Raw genomic sequence first — 26,434 nt, forward strand, 5'->3', positions numbered from 1 at the left:
TGTTCTAGAACTAACTCTCTTTATAGACCAGGCTGGCCTTGAACTCACGAATCCACCTGCCTCTGCATCCCAAATTCTGGGATTAAAGTTGTCCATCACCATGTCTGGTTCAACCTTGCTCATTCTTATAATGGAGAGAAGCTCCAGCGATTAAGTTCACCTAGCTTTCTGCTCCCTGTCTCCAACTGTGGTGGGGAAAATCTTAATACAATGCATTTCCATTTATTTAAAACATTTTAGATCTCCATTTGCAAGAAAAACCATTTGCCAAATCTTCTCAAAATAAGACACACGACAGTCTTGAAAATTACTTTTTAAAACCACAACACAAAACTTTTGGCAACAGTTTGTTATATCCTTGTAGTTAATACAAAAATCAAGCTTAATTCAAAGCTTTTAGGACAGATATAATCCAAAAACATATTTACCTGAGCCTGCATGTATCCAAGTAGAGGTTCTAACAAAGCTATTTTCTTCTTGTACTGAAGAGTATTTAGTGCACAAAAATAATGCATCATGGTCTGGTGTTGTTTTTTCCTGGAAGTATATACATCCTCTGTTACTTCATACTTTACCTTTGAATGAAAAGAGTAAGATATTATTTAATTTTGAATTATCTTCAGTAGAAGCTTCCAAGGAAAATGGAGTATCAATAATTACTGAACATAGCCTGTTTTCTACTCTATTGGAAGCCCATTAACACACCAGGGAAACTCATTTTTCTGTATACCAACCATATCCCTTACAAAACACTATCTGCATGTAACTGTTAAACATCTGCACTAAACAGGACAGAGTCCACCATATGGATTATTATTAGCCAGCAAGGTCTGATCTGAATCAGCTCACGCCACAAATTCTCCCTCCTGGTTTTCTCCTTACCGCTCTTTTTTTCTACCTGTTTATTTTTCTTGACACAAACTTAAATACATATGCTCCCATGAGTTATTTCACTCAAACAAATTTCCTTTGAGCATTTATAGAGGCCTAATATGTATTAGGCTCTTTGCCTTCTTCCCTTGGAATACCTGTCAAGTTTTGACACTATCAATGCACCAGTGACTTGGAGGTGTAAATTTTTATCTCGTCCCTGGCATTCCCTGTCGGAAGTACCAGAGGAAGGCTGGGTTATATATAAGTATGAGAACTTATACGCACTGGAAATGCTGAAAATGACAAAAACTGAAAATGGCTTCTTCCTTACAACAGCTGTCCTTCCTTATTCTTTCTTCTCTCTAGGAAATGTCAATTTGGATTTCACCTCCTACTATAGGATTTCTTTCTTTCAAAGCAGGGCTAGGAGGTGAGTCTCAGTGTTTGCCTTTCATTAACAAGGTCCTAATGAGAGATGACGGAAAACTCACTAAAGTATTCTTTGTTGTCCTCTTTTAACAACTATCTTCATTATGACTGCAGTTCAGTCTGGTATTTTCACTGACTCTCTCGTACTGTCCCTCTCACATCCCATTACTGCTTTGTTACACAACACAACTGTACGGCATTATTTACCCATCTAGAGTCTGTCCTTTGATGACTATTATCTTTCTCTAACAAAAATTTCTATGGGATTTTCTAACAATGTCTATTTTCTAACAACTATGGGACTGTTGGTCTATTTTAAGATAGTGTCGTATTCGGTAGCCCAGGTTAGCCTTGAACTCCTGGGTGGCCTCAAAGTTTCAGTGACTCCCCCCCCCTCAAGTGCTAGGATCACACCTGAGAGCCACACTGTCCAGCCCCCACTACTTGTTATCTCTGTCACCTCTCCCCAAAGCCAGCCACAGAGCTGAGAGGTGATCAATCTCCTCCTATCACACAGTGATAGGATTTAGTGAGACATGCTAACCTGCTGCTCTCCACTCACTAACTTCATTGTCACAACTATTGCTTTGTGGGCTCTTGTTTTGCATAGAGAATTAAGGCATGAAACTAACCAGTATATGACTTCAAATAAAGAAGGTGATGTCCCCCAGATCTTACTACAAAGCCAGTACTCTAAACCTCCAGAGTCTCCAACTACAGAAGCATGCTTCTACAGAGACTGTCTTGTTTGGGGATTTTTATTGTTCAGTTGGGGCTTTTTTTTTTTTTTTAAGGAAAGTCCTTCTTAATCCCAAAAGTGTTGTCTACTTATCTACAATGCATGTGTCACCTCCTAAAGTACAATCTTTTCCAACTCGCCAATAAGGCTCTATCTGTACTCTTTCTAGCAAAATCTCTATTAGTGCATTTAACTCATGTACACAGTCTCCTTCTTGTACTCTGGAACACACACTAGGCCTGCCAAGAATACGAGAGCAGGAGTGGTAACTACTCACACTGTTTCCTATGGTACTCAACATGCTGCTTGATAAATCGATACTCAATAATTTTTCTAATTCAAAAAAAGATGAATGCTTTTTAAAATATGTGGAATTGCCGAAAGCAATATAAAATACACCAAATTTTATAACCTAGACCTTAAGTACCTCGCTAAGGCAAAATGACTAATGTAAATTTCAAACTGTGTATATTTATTGGTTAACTTGTGAACTAAAATTAGGAATGGAAAGCAGACTGGAGGAATGATCACTGTGTAAGAACCATTTCCTTTGTTGCCACAGTGGCTGCTGCACAGCAAATCCTACTCAGTTGTTGATTTCCATAAGTAATCACTGTGAGCACACCTGCAAATACCAAGTCCTGCACAGAGATCATCTCATTTACAAGCACTGGTATAAGCTGTATATCAAGACTTACTTAAATCACCCAGAATTTGTAAATATTCTCTTCTTTAATCTTTAAATACACTCATCCTCAAATATTATGTAGTATTTCTGGGTTCCATTCTTTGAAGAAACCTTATACCAGAATTTCATTGAGTTCCATGTGTGTCATTAACTGAAGTATGTATGTGACTTACTTTTATCTGTTTTAATCATTTTTAATGAGTTTCCAGCACAGAGTATTACACAATTAAGATTATCTTTTCCTTACTCAAACTACCATGAATACCTATTTAAACACTCATATTCATACTTTCATATAACTAAATACAAAACTGAATTATTTCTTTTTGTGTGTGATTTTTTCCATTTGAGATTATAATTGCAGCATCCCCTCCCACCCCCCAAGCCTTCTGATAAGACATCTCCTGCTCTCTATCCAATTCATGCTCTCTTTTTTCATTCATTGTTACTGCATGTGTTTATTGTATCACACATGGTATTTCTGAACACATATGCTGTTGGATGAAAACAGAACATAAGCAGTATTATCAATATACAAAACAAAAACAGTTTTATATACTGGGAATCAGCTATACTATTGAAAGTTATGTTTAATTATACTATCAACTATTGGAAGAAGAAAAGCATTTTGTTTAAAGAGACCAATTATCAGAAATGATTTGAACATCTAGGAAAAAATATATGAGTAATCCCACAACAATGATTTGTTGGCTCTATTTTTAAATAGGAAAAACTAAATCACCTAATGAAATGGTCATTAACTTTGACATTGAAAGAATGTGTAGAGGCTAGGGCAACTGCTGGTTCAGCAGTTAAAAGCATGCACAGCTCTTCAGAGGACCCGGGTTCAACTCTTAGCACCTATATAACAGGTTGGCTCACAGGCATCTCTAACTCCAGTTCCAGGGGATCTGACTCACTCTTCTTGCCTTCCCCGATTCTTAACATACAGTACACAGATATGTATGCAGGCAAAACACCTATCCATATTAAAAATACTTTAAACTATTTTTAAGAGTGTATACACATACCTTGTCATTTTCTCTCTTTTTTGACAACCGGCTGTACCTATTAATTGCAGCGTCATGATCTGGAAAACAGAAAGAAGTGTTATTAACAGTACAACAACACTTGGCAAGACTACATCTATCCTAGAGCTAGGAAAGAATTCTCTGCTACATGATCACTATGTTCAAATTCTCCCCATAGCCTAGTTTCCCTTAATTCTGTGACTATGTACAACCTGATAGAAAATTCTAACTTTCAAAGAAACTATAATCTATTAAAAGTGCCTGCTCATTAGAAACAATGAATTCACAAAATTTTTAGGCAAATGGTTTGATCTGGAAAATATCATCCTAAGTGAGGTAACCCAGTCACAAAAGAATACACATGGAATGCAATCTCTGATAAGTGGACATTAATTAGCCCAGAAGCCCTGAATACCCAAGGCACAAATCGCATAACAAATGACTCCCATGAAGAAGTATGGAGAAGGTCCTGATCCTGGAAAGGGTTAATCTAGCATTGGAGGGGAATATAAGGACAGAGATAAAAAGGAGGGAGGTGACTGGAGAAGGGATGGAGAGAAGAAGGTTTATGGGACATATGGGGAGGGGGGATCCAGGAAAGGGGAAATCATTTGGAATGTAAACAAAGAATATAGAAAATAAAAATATTAAAAAAAAACTGAAAAAAAAAGAAACATGTAAACAAACAGAGAAACAAACATCAGATGGCTACAAAGACAAAAAAAAAGTGCCTGCTCATCTCTGGAGGGACGTGGAGGAGTGACGGATCTGGGAGAGAGGGGCAGTAGTGAAGAACTGGGAAGTAGGGGGAGGAGAGGGTACAGTAGGGATGGAAGAATTGTATGAGAGAAAAATAAATAAGTGGAAAAAACAGGGTTTCTCTGTCCTGGAACTCGCCCTGTAGACCAGGCTGACTTTGAACTCTTAACTGCCTCTGCCTCCCAGGTTCTGGGATTAAAGGAAAAAAAATTAACTCAAAATTGGAAAACTCTTTTTAAAAAAGAATAGAGGGGGGGAAAGGCTAAGACTAAGGCTATATCTCAGTGGTACAATACTTGCCTAGCATGCACAAGGCCCTGGCTTCAAAGCTTGGCATAGAAGAAGAGAAGATGAGAGGAAAGGAAAAAAGAGGAAAAGAGAAAATTGGAGGGGCTGGTAAGATGGATCAGAGGTTAAGAGTACTGACTGCTTTTCCAAAGGTCCTGAGTTCAAATCCCAGCAACCACGTGGTGGCTCACAACCATCTGTAATGGGATCTGATTCCCTCTTCTGGTATACCTAAAGACAACTACAGTGTACTTACATATAATAATAAATAAGTTTTTAAAAAAAAAAAGCACTCAGAAGAAGATAGACATTTGTATTTAAAAAAAAGATGTAGAATATTTAGAAAATATTTTATAATTTCTTTAGGCATTATGAAGATAGTAAATTATAAGATTAATGTAACATTTACTATAATAAAACAATTTTATAAAAAGTATATTCAAAGTATTACCATTGACTTACATGTTATCTTAACAATTTAATTGAGCTAAGTTTTAAAAATTACAAAAAAATAGCCATGATGTATACTGATAAGTAGATCAATGAAAGAAATTCATTTATAACATAACCAGGGCTTACCATTACTAGCAATTTGAAATACCTCTTTTAGTGTCAATATTTCTGAAAAAGTTCAAAAATAATTTCAGTTTAGCATATTTATGAAATATTTTAATCTATTTATAAGGCAAATAGTACCACTTAAATCACAACTAAAACTCAAGTGAGAATTCATATTACTATATTTAAGATGAAAAAGTTACTGTTTCAGCTAGTCTACATTCAAAATAATTAGCAATACACTACCAGAAAATCAACTTATAACAATTATGAGGCAAAACAAATATTAAAATGAACTTTGCATTAAAATGCTAAGATATGTGAATACTGACAATACTAGAATCTAACATATTAATTCATTTTATATGAGTAATAATTTCAAATTCTGTGTGAAAAAGAGTATGCCATTCAGTCTCCTTAGATTGTGAATTCTTGTTCTACCTTGAAACTAGCCATTCTTAAAGACCATTTCAGTCATTAGCTCCACCTCTAAAAGACATTTGTCTTTAGTTTAAGCATTTCACCATTCACTGATATGCTTGACTTTTTTTCTATCTACTTTGAGTTTATAAATTATAAAAAGAACCAGATCTATAAAACAGTCATTTGCTGACCTACTAACCTACAGCTAGCATGTCCACTAACTAGTGCAGTTCCCCAGCCTATCTGAATATGAACCTCTCCTCCTATCATCTTTCAGCCTTCTTTATTCCCTTACTGGATTCTCACAACTTCTCAGTGTTCTAGGTACCAAATCCACTCTACTCCAACCTCTGAAAAAAAAAAAAAGGACCATGTCTCTCTACCGTCAGAATCCATCAGCTTCTTTTGCTCATATGCTCATGTCCAACCTCTTTTTCCATGCTTTAGTTCCATCTCATTCACTTCTACATTCATCTCTTGCCTTGCTTCAGCACACCCAGCACTGGATTCCTGTCTTTTATTTTTAAGATTTATGTATTTTATGTATGTGAATACACCATCACTGTCCTCAGACACGCCAGAAGAGGGCATCAGATCCCATTACAGATGGTTGTGAGCCACCATGTGGTTGCTGGGATTTGAACTCAGGACCTCTGGAAGAGCAGTCAGTGTTCTTAACCACTGAGCCATCTCTCTAGCCCTGGATCTTGTATTATTCTCAAAGCAAGTGCTATTTTCCTACAGCCTATACCTTTGTGCAGTCTATCTTAACAGAATAACTGCTTCCTCTTAACTTATTTCTCTGCATTGTTCAATGCTCATGGCATGTCTTTGGTGAATTCATTCTGACCACTTCTTCTGAGCCCCCATAGTACTCACTCTCTAATAATGAAATACTGTCACAGTATGAACCCATCTCCATTTAAAGGAAAGGGCACTTCCATAAGTGTTTAGTACCTGCTTAAAGTAAAAGTGGTATGTTGTGGTCAGAAGTAGTTTAAATATGAAATAAAGGACTGCCAGCACTGATCTTCTGATAGTTGATGAAAATAAACATAAGGTCGGTTTCAATACCTTTCAGATCTCTTTCTTTAAACTGGGAAATGGGGAACATCATGGCATCAGCAAGTTGAGTTGAAAGTACTGCATGACAAGAACTAAGCTAGTAAAAAAAAAGACCAAAAAGACCAAATAACTAAAAGATGACACAACTGATAAATGTCTACACATAGTTATTCACCAATGTTATAGAAATCAGAATCTAGTCTTTTAAAAAGCTAGATGTATATAGCCTGATATATCTTATATATGGAAATTTAAAACTATGTTAATACATAATTACATTTTGTATAATACAAAAATCTGTTACGGTTAAATTTTTTTGTTTGTTTTTGTTTTGTTTTGTGATCATGGTCTTTCTACATAGTCCTAGTAGTCCTGGAACTCACTATGTAGACCAGGCTGGCCTCAACCTTAGAAGCCTCTGCCTCCTGAGTTGGTGTGTACCACCATGCGCAGGCTAAAACTTTTAAAAGAAAACTTAGAATGATCCTTTATTTGACAACAATTTCTAAGCTATAACACCAAAAGCACAAATAACAAAATAAAAATGTAAAATGGCCCCTATTAAAATAAAATTGTGTATCAGAAGATAGTATAAATAAAGATGACAAACAGAATGAGAAAGCATTTGCCAGCAACATCATCTCAGAGGAAACCTGCATCTAGGTAACGAACTCATACAATTTAATAATAAAAAACAAATAGCACAACTTAAAAATGGACAAAGGATCTGAACAGACACTTCCTCAAAGATTACAAAATGGTTGATAATCACATGAAAAAAAAGCTCAGTATCATATTAGGTATCCAAACACAGCAAGTCAAAATGACAATGAGATAGCACTTCACTCTCATTAAATAGTTATCATTTTAAAAACAAAAATACTTGGTAGTAAAAATAAAGAAAACAACAGAACTTTCCTACACTGCCCACAGACCACACCAAAAAAAAAAAAAAAAAATCTGGTGATTCCACAAAAAGTTTAACATAAAATTACTATAAGACCAAGCAATCCCAATACTGAGTATGTACCAGAAAAGAAGAAAACATCAGTGTTTAAAAGATTAAACTTTTATACTAATGTATACATATATGAATGGTCATAAACAAAAAGGTACAAACAACAAAATTCCCACAAGTAGATAAGCAAATTGACTACAATGAAATTTTATTCAACAACAAAACTGGCATGAAAACTTATATTCAAAATGAAAGAAGACACACCTCAAAATCCACAAATTATAAAGGTTAATTTATATGAAATATCCAAAGAGGCAAATCTATAGAGACAGAAAGCAAAATGCAATCATTGCCAAGAACTTAGAAAAATTCCAGGGAAAGTGATAGATAAAAGGGAAAAAGACTTCTTCTATGATGATAAAAATGTTCTTGATCTAAATAACTATGATGGTTGTACAACACTGTGAATGTTTAATCCATTTAAAAAGTAGAAAATATTTCATTTCCTATAAGCATTTTGTTTGTTTCCTTGAAGTGACAGGGGTCAGAGCCCACTATTCACACATGCTAGTCAAGTACTCTACCACTAAGCCATCCCTAACCCACTATCATTACTTACACTGATAGCCTGTGATGATATTCAGCTATAATGAGTTATTAAGATATTAGAAAAAGTGGGGCTAGATTATAGCTCAGTGGTAGAGGACTTACCTAGCACATGCAAGGCCCTGATTTGGAGCCTATGTATGACAAAGGTATGTATATGAGAATAAACTCATATATGTACATGCACACATATACACACACTCTCACATGCATAACATATTCACATAAACACACACACAATAAATAAGATGGAGTAAAAGGCTTTATAGCTTCCAGTAGAAAGCTGAATAACTTGCATATTTAGTTATAAAACCACCTCTTCAAGCAAGATCAGAACTTACCTCATCTATGACCTTGGAGAACTGCTGTAAAGTAGAGCTCATAACTTCATCATCACCCCCCAGAGGAAAGCGCTAATGAGTGAGAAACAGATGAGATATATGTTCAATACTGTATTTTTTCCTAAGTAGCACAATTTATGCTTCCAAATAACTTTAGAAACTTCTAAAATTTTTAACATTCTCCAAAAATATTCTTTTAATAAAATAATCTTCATAATTAATCACTGTTTATAATATCTAAGTAATCAACTAACATGATATATTGGAATGTTCTCAATAGAAGAAGTTCAAAGACTGGGCTTTCAAAGCTCAGGTTCCTATGACAACAGCGAGAGTTGAACAAAGCTCAGTATCTTTGTTAGTAAAAAGAAATCTGCCAGGTAGTAGTGGTGCCCACCTTTAATACTGGCACTCAGGAATCAGAGGTAGGTAGGATTTCTGATTTTGAGCCCAGCCTGATTGTTCTATAGAGTGAGTTCCAAAACACCCAGGGTTACACAGAGAAACCTTGTCCCAAAACATAAATTAAAAAAAGAGAGAGAGAAATCTGGAAAAGCAGCCAACCTTTGCTCTAACATTAAGTCACTAACAACAAGAACTCAGCAAAATTTTTTGTTTTTGTTTTTGTTTTTTGGATTTGGTTTTTTTCGAGACAGGGTTTCTCTGTATAGCCCTGGCTGTCCTGAAACTCACTATGTAGACCAGGCTGGCCTCGAACTCAGAAATCTGCCTGCCTCTGCCTCCCAGAGTGCTGGGATTACAGGCGTGTGCCACCACCACTCAGCAGACTTAGTGAAATTTCAGAGGCATATTTTGTAAACTTAAGACGTGCTAAAAGGCCATGTGTGGCGGTGAATGCCTGGAACATCAGCCCTGAGAAGGCCAAAGCAGGAGGGTCATGAGTTTGAGAACAGCCTGAGCTACATGGTGAGATCCTTGCTCTAAAACACTAAAGTAAAAGAATCTGGATGAAAGTTCATCTACACATATACTGTACAGTTACATATGTTAAATCATGCTTTAAAACCTTGGTATCTGTACCTGTTTTTCATATTCTTTCAAAAGTTTTGAAGTCAGGTGTGTTGCTGCACTCAATTCATTCTAAGGAAAAAGATCAGGATTCAAATTAGCACAATATTACAGATTGAGAAAGTATTTTATTTGGTGATATTTAGGCCACCTTCATTTAATCACTTCATACTATATGCATTATTCTCAGCAATGGAAAAGGCACTACCATTAAGTGTTTCAAAAGAAAATGCAAACAGGGGCTGGAGGGATGGCTCAGAGGTTAAGAGCACTGACTGCTCTTCCAGAGATCCTGAGTTCAATTCCGAGCAACCACATGGTAGCTCACAACCATTGAGTAATGCGATCCGATGCCCTCTTCTGGTATGTCTGAAGCTACAGTGTACTCATATACATAAAATAAAAATAAATCAAGGGAAGGGAGGGGAGGGGAGGGGAGGGAAGAGGAGGGGAGGGAAGGGAAAAGGGAAGGGAAGGGAAAAGGGGAAGGGAAGGGAAGGGAAAGGGGGAAGGGAAGGGGGAAGGGAAGGGGGAAGGGAAGGGAAGGGAAGGGAAGGGAAGGGGGAAGGGAAGGGGGAAGGGAAGGGGGAAGGGAAGGGGGAAGGGAAGGGGGAAGGGAAGGGGGAAGGGAAGGGGGAAGGGAAAGGGGAAGGGAAGGAGGAAGGGAAGGAGGAAGGGAAGGGAGGGGAAGGGAAAGGGGGAAGGGAAGGGAGGGGAAGGGAAAGGGGAAGGGAAAGGGGAAGGGAAAGGAGAAGGGAAAGGGAAGGGAAGGGAGAAGGGAAAGGGGGGAAGGGAAAGGGGAAGGGAAAGGAGAAGGGAAAGGGAAGGGAAGGGAAAGGGGAAGGGAAAGGGGAAGGGAAAGGGGAGGGAAAGGAGAAGGGAAAGGGAAGGGAAGGGAAGGGAGAAGGGAAAGGGGGAAGGGAAGGGAGGGGAAGGGAAAGGGGAAGGGAAAGGGGGAAGGGAAGGAAGGGGAAGGGAAGGGGAAGGGAAGGGGAGGGAAGGGAAGGGGAGGGAAGGGGAAAGGGGAAGGAGAAAGGGGGGAAGGGAAGGGAGGGGAAGGGAAAGGGGAAGGGGGAGGGGAGGGGAAGGAAAGGGGAAGGAAAGGGGAAGGGGAAGGGAAAGGGGATGGGGAAGGAAGGGGGAAGGAAGGGGGAAGGAAGGGGAAGGAAGGGGAAAGGAAGGGGGAAGGGGGAAGGGGAAGCTAACAGTTCCATCCATTTGCCTAAGAATTTCATGAAGTCATTGTTTTTAGTAGATGGGTAGTACTCCATTGTGTAAATGTAACGTATTTTCTATATCCCTTCCTCTGTTGAGGGATATCTGGGTTCTTTCCAACTTTTGGCGGAAGGGGGGAAGGGGGAAGGGGGAAGGGGAAAGGGAAGGGGGAGGAAGGGGGAAGGGGGAGGAAGGGGGAAGGGGGAGGAAGGGGGAAGGGGGAGGAAGGGGGAAGGGGGGGGACGGGGGAGGAGGGGGAAGGGGGAGGAAGGGGGAAGGGGGAGGAAGGGGGAAGGGGGAAGGGGGAAGGGGGAAGGGGGAAGGGAAGGGAAAAGAGGGAAGGGGGAAGGGAAGGGGGGAAGGGAAGGGGGAAGAGAAGGGGGAAGGGAAGGGGGGAAGGAAAGGGGGAAGGGAAGGGAAAAGAGGAAAGGGGAAAGAGGGAAGGGAAAAGAGGAAAGGGGAAAGAGGAAAGGGAAAAGAAGAAAGGAAAGGAAAGGAAAGGAAAGGAAAGGGAAAAGGAAAGGAAAGAGAAAAGAAAAGAAAAGAGAAAAGAAAAGAAAAGAAAAGAAAAGAAAAGAAAAGAAAAGAAAAGAAAAGAAAAGAAAAGAAAAGAAAAGAAAAGCTAACAGTTCCATCCATTTGCCTAAGAATTTCATGAAGTCATTGTTTTTAGTAGATGGGTAGTACTCCATTGTGTAAATGTAACATATTTTCTATATCCCTTCCTCTGTTGAGGGATATCTGGGTTCTTTCCAACTTTTGGCTATTATAAATAAGGCTGCTATGAACATAGTAGAACATGTGTCCTTAGTACATGTTGGAGCATCTTTTGGATATATGCCCAGGAGTGGTATAGCTGGGTCCTCAGGTAGTACTATGTCCAATTTTCTGAGGAACTGCCAGATTGATTTCCAGAGTGGTTGTACCAGTTTGCAATCCCACCAACAATGGACGAGTGTTCCTCTTTCTCCACATCCTTGCCAGCATCTGCTGTCACCTGAGTTTTTCATCTTAGTCATTCTGACTGGTGTGAGGTGGAATCTCAGGATTGTTTTGATTTGCATTTCCCTGATGGCCAAGGATGTTAAACATTTCTTTAGGTGCTTCTCAGTCATTTGAGTTTCCTCAGTTGAGAATACTTTATGTAGCTCTGTACCCCGTTTTTTAATAGGGTTATTTGGTTATCTGGAGTCTAACTTCTTGAGTTCTTTGTATATATTGGATATTCGCCCTCTGTCGGATGTAGGATTGGTAAAGATCTTTTCCCAATCTGTTGGTTGTCATTTTGTCCTATTGACAGTGTCCTTTGCCTTAAAGAAGCTTTGCAATCTTATAAGGTCTCATTTGTCAATCTTAGAGCATAAGCCATTGGTGTTCTGTTCAGGAAATTTTCCCCTGTGCTCATGAGTTCGAGGCTCTTCCCCTACTTTCTCTTCTATTTGTTTCAGTGTATCTGGTTTTATGTGGAGGTCCTTGATCCACTTGGACTTGAGCTTTGTACAAGGAGATAAGAATAGATCAATCTAAAATTCTTAGGCAAATGGATGGAACTAGAAAATATCATCCTGAGTGAAGTAATCCAGTCATAAAAGAAGACACATTGTATGCACTCACTGATAAGTGGGTATTAGCCCAGAAGCTCAGAATACCCAAGATACATTCACAGACCACATAAAGCTCAAGAAGAACAAAGACCAAAGTGTGGATGCTTCAGTCCTTCTTAGAAAGGAGAACAAAATACTCACGGTAGGAAATACAGAGTCAAAGTGTGGAACAGAGACTGAAGGAAAGGCCATCCGGAGACTGTCCCACCTGGGGATTCCATCCCATATACAGACACCAAACCCAGACACTATTGTGGACACCGAGAAGTGCCTGCTGACAGGAGCCTGATATAGCTGTCTACTGAGAGGCTCTGCCAGAGCCTGACAAATACAGAAGTGGAGGGTCACAGCCAACCATTGGACTCAGCACGGGATCCCCAATGGAGAAGTTAGAGAAAGGACTGAAGAAGCTGAAGAGCTTTGCAACCCCATAGGAAGAACAACAATATCAACCAACCAGACCCCCCCAGAGCTCCCTGGGATTAAACTACTAACCAAAGAGTACACAATGAGGGACCCATGTTTCCAGCCACATATGTGCCAGAGCATGGCCTTGTCGGGCATCAAGGGAAGAAGAGTCCCTTAGTCCTGTGAAGGCTTAATGCCCCAGTGTAGGGGCATGCCAGGGCAGGAGTAGGTGGGTGGGGGGAGTACCCCCATAGAAGCAGGGAGAAGGGATATGAGATAGGAGGATTCCAGAGGGAAAACCAGGAAAGGGGATAATATTTGAAATGTAAATAAATAAAATATCCAATTTTAAAAAAAGAAAAGGAAGCAGTTAATAAAGGAAATCTTTATAGGTAAATGAAACAAAAATTTGGTACAGTGAATCTAAAATAAAGGCACTGAACTTAAGTGAATACGTTACCAGTTATTTCTATAGGAAATGATAAAGTTCTTTTGTTAAATTGTTTACTGAAAGAGACCTTCTTTCTCCACTGAAAATCTTTTGGACCAGTGTCAAATATTAAATATCATATTTTATGCAAAAAAAAAAGAAAATGCAAACAGAAGAGAGGCACTGTCAAAAAATTCAGCGATGTTCCAGATTTTTTTTAGACATGGATTCATGTAGCTCAAGCTAGCCTCAAACTTGCTATGTAGCTAATAATGGCCTTGAACTCCTGAACCTTTCTGCCTGTGCCTTTCAACTGCTAAGATTACAGACATATACCACCATACCCAGCTTCAGTATGTGCTTTTTACCTGATTTTTGTTTTGAGGGTCTCTGCTAGTGGAAACTAAATATTAAATATATTTAAAGCTAGAAGTAAACTATACTTTTTTGCCAACAAAATTTGTACAGTCTATCTGAACGGTTCTTCAATCAGGGAGCATGAGCATTTAATCACACCACCATGTGTTTAACAGAGGACATAAGCAGCAAAGCCAGACGAAAGGCATTTTGATTAATTCAGGGTTTTTATCAGTCATAATACAATAAAATAATACCTCACTTACTAACTGAACATCTTGGCTGGAATAAAGCCTTATAAAACCTACCACAATGGAGGGGAAAAAAACTATCATAACAATTGGTAAGAACAGAAGAAAAACAAAATTGATACACTTAACTAATTCCGATAAAGTACATCGACAGAACACAGGCTGCTGTGAAAGCTGATAAATTATACAAACACAGGCTCAAATGTTGTGTCTATTCTGCAAGAAAAATTAATCATAGCCTTCTACTAACTAGAGGTTGGCTACTTTCAAATCCTTTACTCAAACAACAACAAAAACAGGGGTTCCTTAAAATTAAAAGGATGATTGAGGAAAATACAGTAATATGTGGTCTTTAGTCAACTCACTATCAGTTAGTTCCAATAAGTAAGCTCTTGGGCTAGAGAGATGGCTCAGTGGTTAAGAGCACAGACTGCTCTTCTGAAGGTCCTGAGTTCAAATCCCAGCAACAACATGGTGACTCACAACCATCCATAATGAGATCTGATGCCATCTTCTGGATTGTCTGAAGACAGCTACAGTGTACTCACATATAATAAATAAATAAATCTTTAAATAAAAACAAAAAAAAAACAAAAAACAAAAAACAAAAAGAGCAATGACTACTCTTCCAGAGGTCCTGAGTTCAATTCTCACAGCCATCTGTAATGGGATCCGATTCCTCCTCCTGGTGTGTCTAAAATAGCCACAGTGCACTCATATACATTGATAATAAAAAAAGCTTTCACTATGCTTGAAGAGATGGGACAGGTGCTTCAATCTTGTCATCTTTTAGTACAAATCTAACAGAAATGTAAGTTCTGTAATATACTTAGTATTCATTCGTCCTTTCAACAGATGGTACTCTGGGCCTAGAAACAAGTGAGGTGTGTAGTAGTAAATCAAGAAGACACCACCTCTGTGCTCATGTGCTGAGAGGTTCTCTTTTAAGCAGTATTGTTAGCCTTTAGTTCTTTACCTGTGCATCATAAATCCGATGCATAGCTTGATACAATTGGTTCATATAATTGGAAATAGCAGTAGCATCTTCTTCAAATACACCCAGTAAAGACCTTGTCTGTAAAAAAAAAAAAAGAAAAGAAAAAAATTACATAAATCAGTATATAAATCAACTGGTGAAACATTTTTTTCTAAAAGCAGTAAAATACTAGAACTCTAGTAAATCTGACTTTTCATCTATTTAAACTCTTTTAATAGCAATGTCAAGAAGTCAAAGGGTTTATTCTGCTTCATTTTATTAAAGAAAGATGGTAGCACACACCTTTCATTCCAGCACTTGGATGACAGAGGCAGGAGGATCGCTGTGAGTTTGGGGTCAGACTGTTCTAAAAGTGAGTTCTAGGATAGCCAGGGCTACACAGAAACACTGCCTCAAAAAACAAAACAAAGTAGTAGTATAATCAAGAATAGTAATGTTGTGTGTTGTGGATAGTCCTGGTGTTGTTTGTATTTTGATGCCAATTCCTCTTTCCCAGAAGGGGCTGCAGAGAGAGGAGTGAATCACTGAATCAAGTACAAAGGTGACTTCTTGTGAACCTTCTCCCCACCTTAACTTGTAAAGTAAAGGCTAGAGCTGGTGATTGGGCAGTGGAAGGGAAGGTGGAGCTGAAAAGTTTGGGGAGAAGGAGGAGTGAGGAGAGAGAGGACTGAGGAGAAGATGGAAAGAAGTTGGAGCAGAAGCACGTGGCCTGGAGAAACTGCAAGTTATAAGGGATCTCATAGCTGGGGAATAGAGCAGTATAGTGGGAGACCTGTCCAGTCTAGGCGCGCAGCTTGTATTCCTATTAATTGTATTCCTATTAATTGAATTGTGTTTTCTTTGCACAGGCTTATTTGGGTTGGAGATTTATGGCAACAAATGTGTGCTGCAATTCCTGCAACTAAACCTAAGAACAGGAACAATGAATCAAGGCCAGATTTTCAAAAAGTAGAGAGCAATCAAAGCTCAAACCCAAAGAATGACACCATCTTCCCCAATCCCAACACACATAGAGTTTGTTCATTTTAAGAGAGGGTCAAGCTGGCCTCAAACTCATGGTGATCCTTCTGCTTCAGCCTCTGAGGTGTTAAGACTACAGATGGAAGCCACTACAAGCTTGGACAGATTTTATATTTTTATTTACTAACTTATTCAAAGGAGTAACTTAAGCGATTAGGTGTGTGAGGTATGGCACAAGACCTTCTGTGACATATGAAGTCCAGTCTCCATACTCTACTTCGCCAAGACTTTCCCTCTTAGCATCTTGCCTCAGCCTCTTAATTGCCAGATGTAACAAACTCTTCTTCACTCTCCTATTCTACTCCCTGTCTCCCAAGTGCTATTTTAAAACATTAAAAAAGATGAAAAAAAAAAAAAACAGCCAGGTGTGGTGGTGCATGTGGCTAATCCTAGCACTCAAATGACATTGAGAGGCAGGTGGACTTCTGGGTTCAAAGCCAGCTTAGTCTACCGAGCAAGTTCCAGGAAAGCCACACCTACACAGAGAAACCCTGTCTCAAAAAAACAAAAAAACAAACAGAAAACAACTAAAGACAGTAATTATAATATTTAGTTATTAGTAATATCCACAATTAGCTGGGCAGTGGTGGTGCATGCCTTTAATCCCAGCACTTGGGAGGCAAAGGCAGGTGGATTTCTGAGTTCGAGGCCAGCCTGGTCTATAGAGTGAGTTCCAGGACAGCCAGGGCTATACAGAGAAACCCTGTCTCGAAAAAACCAAAAACAAAGAAAAAAATCTGACCTTTAAAGCCAGGCGGTGGTGGCGCACACCTGTAATCCCAGCACTCTGGGAGGCAGAGGCAGGTGGATTTCTGAGTTCGAGGCCAGCCTGGTCTACAGAGTGAGTTCCAGGACAGACAGGGCTATACAGAAAAAAATCCTGTCTTGGAAAAAAAAAAAAAAAACCCAAAAAACAAAAAAAACAAAAACAAAAACAAAAAAAAGTAATATCCAAATTAATATACAAATTAATTAACAAGATTCACTGTAATTCCTATTTTCAAAACAACACAGACAAGGTATGTCCTAGAAGCTTAAATTTTTTTTCTCCTTCAGATCTTTTGCCAGACTGGTGTGTTTGGGGTATGTAACTTTAAATATCCTTATGTTAGATTAGTTAAGTTTGGACTGTGCAAATATCACTGTGAGGGAAAAAACTTAAAAGAAAGAAAAGAGCCAGATATGGGATGACTCTAGCTGAGACTCCTAGCAGCTGGGGATATGGAGACTGTAGCCAGGTGGGACTTGCAGTAGAGGCAGGGGACACCAACCCACCCACAAAATCTCTGACCCAAAATATACAAAAAGATATTCAGGAATAAAGATGGAGCAGAGAATGAGGTACTAGCCAACCAATGACTGGCCTAACTTGAGACCCATCCTTTTAGGGTGAGACAACCCCTGACACTATTAATGATACTCTGCTATGTTTGCAGACAGGAGCTTAGCACAACTGTCTTTTGATCAAACACTGGGCAGAACTCAGGGAGTCTTGTGGAAGAGTGGGGGATAGGGAGAGACTAGAAAGGGGAGGGGGGCTACAATCAGAATGTAAAGTGAATATATAATGAACAACAGCAGCAATAAAAGAACCAGAGAGCCAGGCAGTGGTGGTGCACACCTTTATTCCCAGCATTCAAGGTAGAGAGATCTCCAAGTTCTAGGCCACCCTGGTCTACAGGGAGTTCCAGGACAGCCAGGATATGCAGAGAATCCCTGTCTCCAACAAACAAGCAAGCCAGCGATATAGCTGAATTCAAGCCCAACAAAAAAAAAACAAATCTTAAAAAGGTAAGTATAATTCAGAATCTTCCATGTCTTCCAGACTCTTAACTTTTTTTCTGACCAAGTAATAGGCCACTGTGTTGGGACTGGAGGAGCTACGACACTAGCAATCCTGTCTACTTAACTGCTAGGCCAGGGTTCTACCACTGACCTACATCCTCAGTCCAATGGGTCACCTTTGATTAGGACTGAAAGATCTAATTTAAAAAAAAAAGTACATTAGGAGCTTGAGAGCTGTCATATCCTTGGTTATTCTTACTGGATTATTTTCTTGATAACGTGAGATAAAAATATATACACAAAAGTATTCATCACAGCCCTATTTATTGGAAAAACTCTACAAGTACAACAGTGGGAGCTGGAGATGCCGGATATGGAGAACAGTTCTGGAGGCTGAGGCAGGGGGATCTCTCAAGCTATCCTGAGCAACAAGATTTTCCTCTCAAAACAAAACAAAGATCTTTTTAAAGACATAAAAATAAGAGGACTAGCTGGAAAGAAGAAAAGGGAGCAAGGAAGGGAGGCAAATATAATAAATATGGAAATGTCATAATAAAACTCATTGTTATGTTATTAATATGTCCTAATAAAAACATTTTTAAAAGACAAGTCTGTTAAGTCAATTAAGGAACTATGCAGTCTAGGAATTTTAAATTAAGAACACTGAGAAGACATTTAAGCTATTAAGCATACAAGTAAAAGGCTGGGTATAGCAGCAGGTACATGTAATCCCAATGCCAGGAAGGCAAACAGATCCTTGGGGCTTACTGCCCAGCCAGCCTAGCCGACATGATCCCATGAGAGACCCAGCCAGGTCTCAATGGGAGATACTATCTCAGAAAAAAACAAGCTAGGCTGAGGCTGAGGAGCCTCTACATGTATGCATATACAAGAGTACATGTGCACACACACATCATCACATATTAATAGGGCTGGGAAGGTGGCTCAGTAGATTAAAGCCCTTACCCTGCAAGCTTGAGGACCAGGGTCTAGGATGCCTAGAACCCTCATAAAAACTGGGCAGGTGTGGAGGTACTTGTACTCTGAGAACTTGTAAGACAAAGATAGGATAACTGGGGCAAGCTGTCTAGACTAGCTTAAGTTGCAAACCCAGGGTTCTGAGAAAGACTGTGTGATGCTAAAGAAATGGAAAGCAATAAAGGGTCTCCATGCACATAAGCACATATATACTATACAGAGATGCAAACACAAACACACATACATGTGCAACACATATACACACAAAAAATAAATCAGTAAAAGCAAAATTGAGGATTTATCTTAGTAGTACAGCATTTGCCTAGCAAGTGCAAGGTCCTGGATCCAATCCCAGTATCAAAGAAATCACTGTTTAAATTAAAAAACAGGGGCTGGAGAGATAAACCAGTGGTTAAGACATTGACTGTTCTTCTAGAGAATCCAGGTTCAATTTCTAGCACATCATGGCTTACAACCATCAGTAGTAACTCCAGTTCCAGGACTCAACACCCTCTTCTGATCTGTTAAAAACATGCAAATGGAACACCCATATACCATATACCACCCATATACTTAAGAACAAATTTTAAATTAAAAGACAACAACAATAACAACTGAAAGTACTTATGGCTCAAGCTTTGCAGTAAGTACTCAGCAGAGGCAGGAGGAAGCTCATGTTTGAGGCTAGCCTGAACTACAGAATGAGACTGATTCAAGTTGTAAACTACTTTTACCTGGAAAATTCAGGACTATCTCTACATCAAAAGTCCTAGATAGGGCACTATGCAACCCATTCTCTTTATAGTCTTTATTGGGCTATTAAAAAAAAATCAGCTGGGTAAAAGAAGTTCAGACAGCGTAGAGTCTTAATTTTATTGTTTTTATTTTATTTATTTATTTATTTATTTATTTATTTATAGGCAGGGTTTCTCTGTGTAGCCCTGGCTGTCCTGGAACTCACTTTGTAGACCAGGCTGGCCTCGAACTCAGAAATCCACCTGCCTCTGCCTCCCAAGTGCTGGGATTAAAGGCGCGCGCCACCACTGCCCGGCTGAGTCTTAATTAAAACAAAAAACAAAAAACAAAAAACAAAAAACGATAAAAATTTTCTGACCAATACAACCACAAAATTGTAGCAAATCATCAGAAATAAATATATCGTAAGATTTTACACTTAAAAAAATCATTAGGCACAATTTAAACTACGAGATAAACCAAAATGTGGCTTTCTCTTTCTCACATTGTCTGATAAGAATACATTACCTCCAAGCGACTGACCTATAAAGATAGCCTTCTGAGAAAATAATAAATCAATTCTACAATCAGAGCACAATTTCAACTTGGAAATCAAAATTGGCACAAAATCCATAGCAAAAGTGCCATCCAGGAAAACAAGCGCTAGTTCCTTTCTTTCTGGTTGGAGGGGCGCATATTAAACTACAAATGCATATGAAGTATGTATTTCTCAGCAAGTAATATTTTTTTAAAAATCTACCTGAAACGTTCTATATCCCTTATTATACATAAAAACCGGCATAAGGATGAAGTTTACACAAGTTAGAAGCCCCAACACCTTTTAAAACACAACTGATTTCATTAAGTACTGAAAAGGAAATCCAACGAACGGTTTTATTTTCCCAAACTGTATTCAGCCAGAGCAACCACACCAGCATCATCCCTAACGCACAAAAAAACAGGGCTTTCATTTTGATGAGTTTATTCGAGCCAATCTGCTACCCAAAGCTCAGCCTCCTTGAAGCAGCGTAGGCGGCTTCCGTCACCCGCGGTGCTCAGCTCAAGTGACAGCCACCAGCTTGAGACTCCGGCACGGACACAAGACGGGGAGCAGAGCACGCACTCCTGCTTCCACCGGCGTTGCACATTCCGCCTCGCGGCCCCTTCCTAAGAAAACTAGCCACTGCGGTCCCCCGAATGCCGGGCCTCCTCCGAAAACGCCACGACCAGGACTTATCTCACATCCTATCATCGCGATAAAAACAGCACCTCCCGTGAAATGCAAAGGAGACTCGGCGCGGACTCAAGCGCCAGGCCCCACCGGAGACAGCGGCGGCCGCTCGGTCTCCGCCCCGCCCGTGGCCCAGCCGCGCGAGTACGTGCGGGCCTCCAACCCGGCCCGGGAGTGTAGGGCGCGGCCCCGGCAGACAGCGACTCCGGGAGGCGGCGCCCACCTGGGCCACAGGCACCTGAGGCTCCAGGCCGACGCTAGGCCTCGCGCTGTCCTCAGCCGCCGCCCGCGCCTCACCTGCGGACTGTCCTCCAGGGTCTCTTCAATGGGCAGCTTGTCGATCCCCGGCATCGTGGCGAAGGCTGGGCGGCGGCAGGACACTCGGCAGCCGCCCACAGCTCCGCGCGCGGCTCCGCCTGCAGCAGCTGACCCGGTCCGCCCTCTCGCAGGCGCCGCCGCCCCAGCCCGGAGCTCAGCGGCCGTCGCGCGGGAAATCCCGCCCCCTCTAGACCCACTAGCCCCGCCTCCAGCTCACCCATTGGCTTGCTGCAACGTCTATCTCCGCTACGGGGCTGGCCGGGAATTCCTCCCCGACCGCGGGTTCTTTACGGAGCAGTGGCCGCGCGAACCTTGGTGTGTGAGAGCGTCGACCTCCATCGTCGGGCGCGTGGACTTGAGTACGTAGGGCACTGTCTGAGTCACGCTGGCGCACGGCTAACCTGAGCCCGGAGTGAAGACCGCCCGAGGGGACCGGAGGCAGTTTTACTTCTGCAGCATATTTCGTCAGCAACCATAGAAAAATCCCTACACCTGGCGCCATAACCTTCCCAACCTGGCTCGAAGTTTTCAGTCTTAACTCCTGCAAAGAGGTGCTAACCCACAAATCTGTGAAATCCGAAATTGTGTCATTAACAGGGTTTAAGTTAATTTGTAGTAGTAGACCCTAAACCGTTATTTTTTTCCTGGACACCTGGCTATCAGCATCAGTTTAAAACCCTGGATTTTGTTGACAAATCATTAGTCTTTACCTCGCCTTGAAGTTTGTCATTGCTGAAAATACGACCACTATATTTCTTGTATATCACAAAGGAAAACTTTTTTAAATAAGAATTTTAAAGATACATTTACTGGAGGACTTACCTCCGTCATTAAAGTGCTTCTCTCGCAAACCAATTGTCATTTCCGTTTCACCAGAAAGGTTTGGAAGAGACTCAGAGCTTCTTTGGTCTCCTTGACTATGGAGTGAAGCTCACACGGTTGGAGATTTGACATGTAAGAACTAGAACACGAATCTTGTTGTTTTATGGATTCAGCCTTGATGCACCCTTTTCTCCAGCGTCCACGCACTCTTTATTTCTCTGAAGTGTTGTACAAAGAGTTTATCGACACAGAAAAAAAATGACAAAAATCATTAATATTTTCCCCCCAAAAATCTACCCATTAACCTACCAGACCATTCCACTGTAATTCAAAAAATATAATATGCTAAGAGAAGAGTATTAGCTTCCTGATTCTCCAGCTGCTTTGAACCAAATCCAGACACTAGAGCAAATCCAAATATGGTAATGAAGTTGCATGTACACCAGATTTTTCCCGTGATCTCTTGAAAGATAAAGGTTTTGTTTCAGAAGTTTTATGGTAGACTTGAATTAGAGTTCCACAGAATTATCTTCAGGGATATGGTCCTTTATGCGAATGCATCCCTTAAATTCTCTATCAAGTAGTCACCCTCCTGAAGAGATCTTTAGTTTTGAAGGAAGATGGTTTGGAGCCAATTCCTCTGTTGTATGAAAGGTTCCCACTTGTATTATGGGTAATTTATTCTTGATATTTCTTTCTTACTCAGTTACCACGAGCACAATGCACCTGGCTGCAAAGAGGCAAAACTGTCAAGTAAGGTGTGTTGACACATTTTCATGTTCCCAGCATTCCCAGCGTTCAGGAGGCGGAGATTCAAGGATCCTTGCAAGTTGAAAGTTGTCTGGTCCAGAAGACCAGCCAAGACTACACAGTGACAGACACCCTGTGCCAGAGAGAGACTGGGAGGGGAGATAGAGAAGCAAGAAAAGAAAGAAAGCTTTCAAGGTATTGACCTTCTTGATTAACCTGTAACTTGTAAAAGGAAAGAAAAGGGAGGCTAAAGATAACTGATAATAATTAGGAATGATAATTAGCAAAAAATGAGAAACACACTGGTGGTGGTATAACAAGAGGAATTAATCAGCAGCTTGGTCAACCCAAAAGGGAGGAGGAAAGAACGAGAGAGATTCTATTTAGCATCTAAATTATCTGGGTGTAATCATATCAAATTAAATAATTTTCTTTGTTGTAAGTCTTTCTGAACTGTTCTGTAGAGTGGTCTCAAGATGCTCTTATCTTAAAAGGGCAAGAAATTCTCGCCAAGCCTAGCTGGTATAAAATAAAAACAGACTGTTGATGAGTTACATTAGAAAATTGTGTAGGGCTAGAGAGATGGTTCAGCCATTAAGAGCACTGGCTGGTCTTCCAGAGGTCCTGAGTTCAATTCCCAGCAACCACATGGTGGCTCATAACCATCTATAATGTGATCTGATGCCCTCTTCTGGTACACAGGTGTACATGCAGATAGAGTACTCATACATAAAATAATTAAAAAAAAAAAAAGTTTGGAGGCTGGAGAGATGGCTAAGCAGTTAGGAGCGCCGACTGCTCTTCTAGAGGTCCTGAGTTCAATTCCCAGCAACCATATGGTGGCTCACAACCACAGTGTACCCACATATATGAAATAAATGTGGCCGGAGCAGGGCTGGAGCAAGTGGGGGTGGAGGTGTTTAGTCAGATTATAAAATTATAAAACTAGAAAGGCAAAGTGCCCATAACTTTCATTTACTGAATACCCTGATCATGCAAATGTACACTCTCACTTATTATTTTAAAAACAGCTCTAAGGCTGAAGAATTCATATTTTCTTTTGATAACGAAAAAGTTAGTGGGATTTTGCTTTGTTTAGTTTTGGGGGGAGAAAGGAATTGTTTTATTTTCGAGACAGTTTCTTGTAGCCCAAGCTGGCTTTAAATTTGCTATGTAACAAAGGGTAAACTTGAGCTTCTGGTCCCTGCCTCCATCTCCTGAGTGCTGAGACAGCAAGATCTGTGGGCATGCCTGCTTTTCTGTGGTGCTGGAGATGAAGCTCAGGACTTCATGCATGCTAGGAAACTTGAGGCAGCTGCTTATTTTTATGCAAAGTAAATCAGGATTAAGCAGCACCCATCAAAGAACTCTTAGAGATATTTTACACATATAATTTATTGAGATGTTTCACACATGCAATTTACAACAAAAGACATACACTCCCATTAATAGTCCCATTAATAGACTTGTTAATTACTAGTCTGAAATTATATTTGGTCTCCTTATAATTAGGTTTTTACATGATATTCCTTGAAGCGCTGGTCTTAAAGCTAGAGCTGATTTTAAAATAATAAGTTTATAATAGGGAAGAATTTAACAACTCAAAAGACTCTGTGACTTTACTTTAAAAAATTATCCCTCTAGGGGCTGAAGAGATGTCAGAGGAGTTAAAATTACTGGCTGCTCTTCCAGAGGATCTGTGTTCAATTCCCAGCATGCACATGGTGGTTCACAACCATCTATAACTCTATCTCCAGAGGATCCAACTCTTCTTGCCTCCATGGACGCTGCAAACACATGATACACAGACGTGCATTCAGGCACACACATAAACATAAAATAAAATAATAAAATAAAAAACAATTGTTTGGGGCTGGAGAGATGGCTCAGTGGCTAAGAGCACCAACTGCTTTTCTGAAGGTCCTGAGTTCAAATCCCAGCAACCACATGGTGGCTCACAACCATCCATAACATGATCTTATGGGCTCTTCTGGGGGTCTGAAGACAGCTACAGTGTACTTACATATAATAAATAAATAAATAAATCTAAAAAAAAACAATTGTTTAAACCAGGTATGGTAGCCTATACCTTTAATGCCAACACTCAGGAGGCAGAGGCAGGTCTCTGTGAGTTAAAGGACAGTCTGATCTACAAAGCAAGTTCCAGGACAGCCAAGGCTATTACACAAAGAAACCCTGCCTCAAAAAAAAACAAAAAACAAAAAAAACAAATAACAACAACAACAAAATGTATCCCTCTAGGTTAATGGTTTCCAAATGTAAGCACAGCACATATAAAAAACCACGTGAAAGATTGTTAGCTGACAATTTCCTAACCCCGACAATTTCCTAACTCCTGCTGTAGTACAGAGTGAACTTGAGAACCTATGTCAGAAAACCTCTGTCAAAGATGAAACAGAGAATGATCTTTTCTTCCCCAAATAACCTTGTACTTCAGAAATTATCCAGTTAGCACTAGGGTTATAACTCAGTGACAGCGTGTGTGTCTCTAGCATGTGCAAAGCCTTCGTTTCAGTCCCTAGCAACAACATTTAAAAACAGTAATACAGACAGAAGAATAACTCCCAGTGGCCAGAATGGTAAAAGGAGCCTCAATTCTGGAATCATCTTGAAAGCTAGGAAACTGTCTGTGCACAAATAGCCTCTCAAAGAATTCATCCATCTGAAATTTGGAGGAATTAAAAAGCCCTTTTAGAAATATAATGTATAAGCTAGGCATAGTGCTGCACACCTGTAATTCCAGTGCTCAAAACACCCTCCCCCAACACACACACACACACACACTCACTCACAAAATACTTTTGAGTATCTCAGTAGTGGGACTTACAGATTGTTGGCTAGCTGTACAAAAGTCTGAAGTTGTAGCTCTGTGGGTGAGATGCTTGCCTAGCATGCATGAAGTCCTGAGCTTCATCTCCAGTACCACATAAGTAAGGCCTTGTGCTCCCCCACCTGCCTGCCCTTTCTCCCTGGAGGCTGTTGGCCACCAACCTGAGGGGAGAAAAGAAGCAGAGGTGGAGACCAGGGCTCTTGGGATGACCGTGAATATACAGAATGACCTCTAGAGACTGGTGTAGCAAATGAGTCTACAGTTTCAAGGATAAGGTATGTGAGGGCTTTTTTAGGGGTACAAGAGAAAGGACTAATTGGTCACATTATGTCCCATCATCAAGCAAGCAGGAAGAGCTAATTGGTTACACTACAACACCTAATAATGATGCAGGCCAGAAACCAATGGGACATGTGTGGAAAGTTATGTAACCTTGAAGAGAGCTCTGTACAAGGTCACTTTTCAGACAAGGCCAGCCAAGGTCAGCCACCTGTATTCAGGGACACTCTCCAAGGAAAGACAGGTAGAGACAGGGATGCCCCGCTGTAAAACAAAATCCCCCATTTTGCACCATGCTCAGAAAGCCATCTAGACATGGGGGACTGCTACCTTTTGGGGGGGGGGGGGGACTGCTACCTTAATAGCAAGGTTCTGCAACAAGGCATGCTGGCAGATCTTTAACATACAACTGAGATGAACCAAATTCAAGACATAGATATATAAATTGGTAATTTGGAAGCTCAAGTCATGCCACCTGGTTTTTAAAAACCCACTGCCTTTTAAGAAGAAGATTATTAATTCATTTCTTTGCTCAGACCAGAAACTTTGATGTACATTTCTTTTAGGGAGGGTGGGAAAGCGCCTGGATTATGAGCTCCTGGTTAGGTGTGATGAA

The 26,434-nt window shown here is 40.3% G+C and overlaps 1 protein-coding gene across 3 annotated transcripts in view; it reads right to left on the reverse strand.

Annotated features, from left to right (window-relative positions):
• Window positions 1-21,267, reverse strand: part of Appl1 (adaptor protein, phosphotyrosine interacting with PH domain and leucine zipper 1) — an 83,483-nt gene extending 62,216 nt beyond the window's left edge. The window contains exons 1-8 of one of the 3 annotated variants that reach the window (XM_052189946.1): window positions 21,096-21,267; window positions 15,029-15,127; window positions 9,800-9,859; window positions 8,759-8,830; window positions 6,863-6,950; window positions 5,387-5,428; window positions 3,761-3,819; window positions 429-575 (exon numbers count right to left, since the gene is read on the reverse strand). In XM_052189946.1, coding sequence (XP_052045906.1) covers window positions 429-575; window positions 3,761-3,819; window positions 5,387-5,428; window positions 6,863-6,950; window positions 8,759-8,830; window positions 9,800-9,859; window positions 15,029-15,127; window positions 21,096-21,149 — 621 coding nt within the window. In that variant the 5' untranslated portion in view covers window positions 21,150-21,267. The remainder of the gene's footprint in view (window positions 1-428; window positions 576-3,760; window positions 3,820-5,386; window positions 5,429-6,862; window positions 6,951-8,758; window positions 8,831-9,799; window positions 9,860-15,028; window positions 15,128-21,095) is intronic. The other 2 variants (XM_052189944.1, XM_052189945.1) reach the window with 2 other exon arrangements.
• Window positions 21,268-26,434: the final 5,167 nt, after the last annotated feature.

The sequence above is a fragment of the Apodemus sylvaticus genome, chromosome 8 (assembly GCF_947179515.1).
Source record: "Apodemus sylvaticus chromosome 8, mApoSyl1.1, whole genome shotgun sequence".
Classification (NCBI taxonomy): Eukaryota; Metazoa; Chordata; class Mammalia; order Rodentia; family Muridae; genus Apodemus; species Apodemus sylvaticus.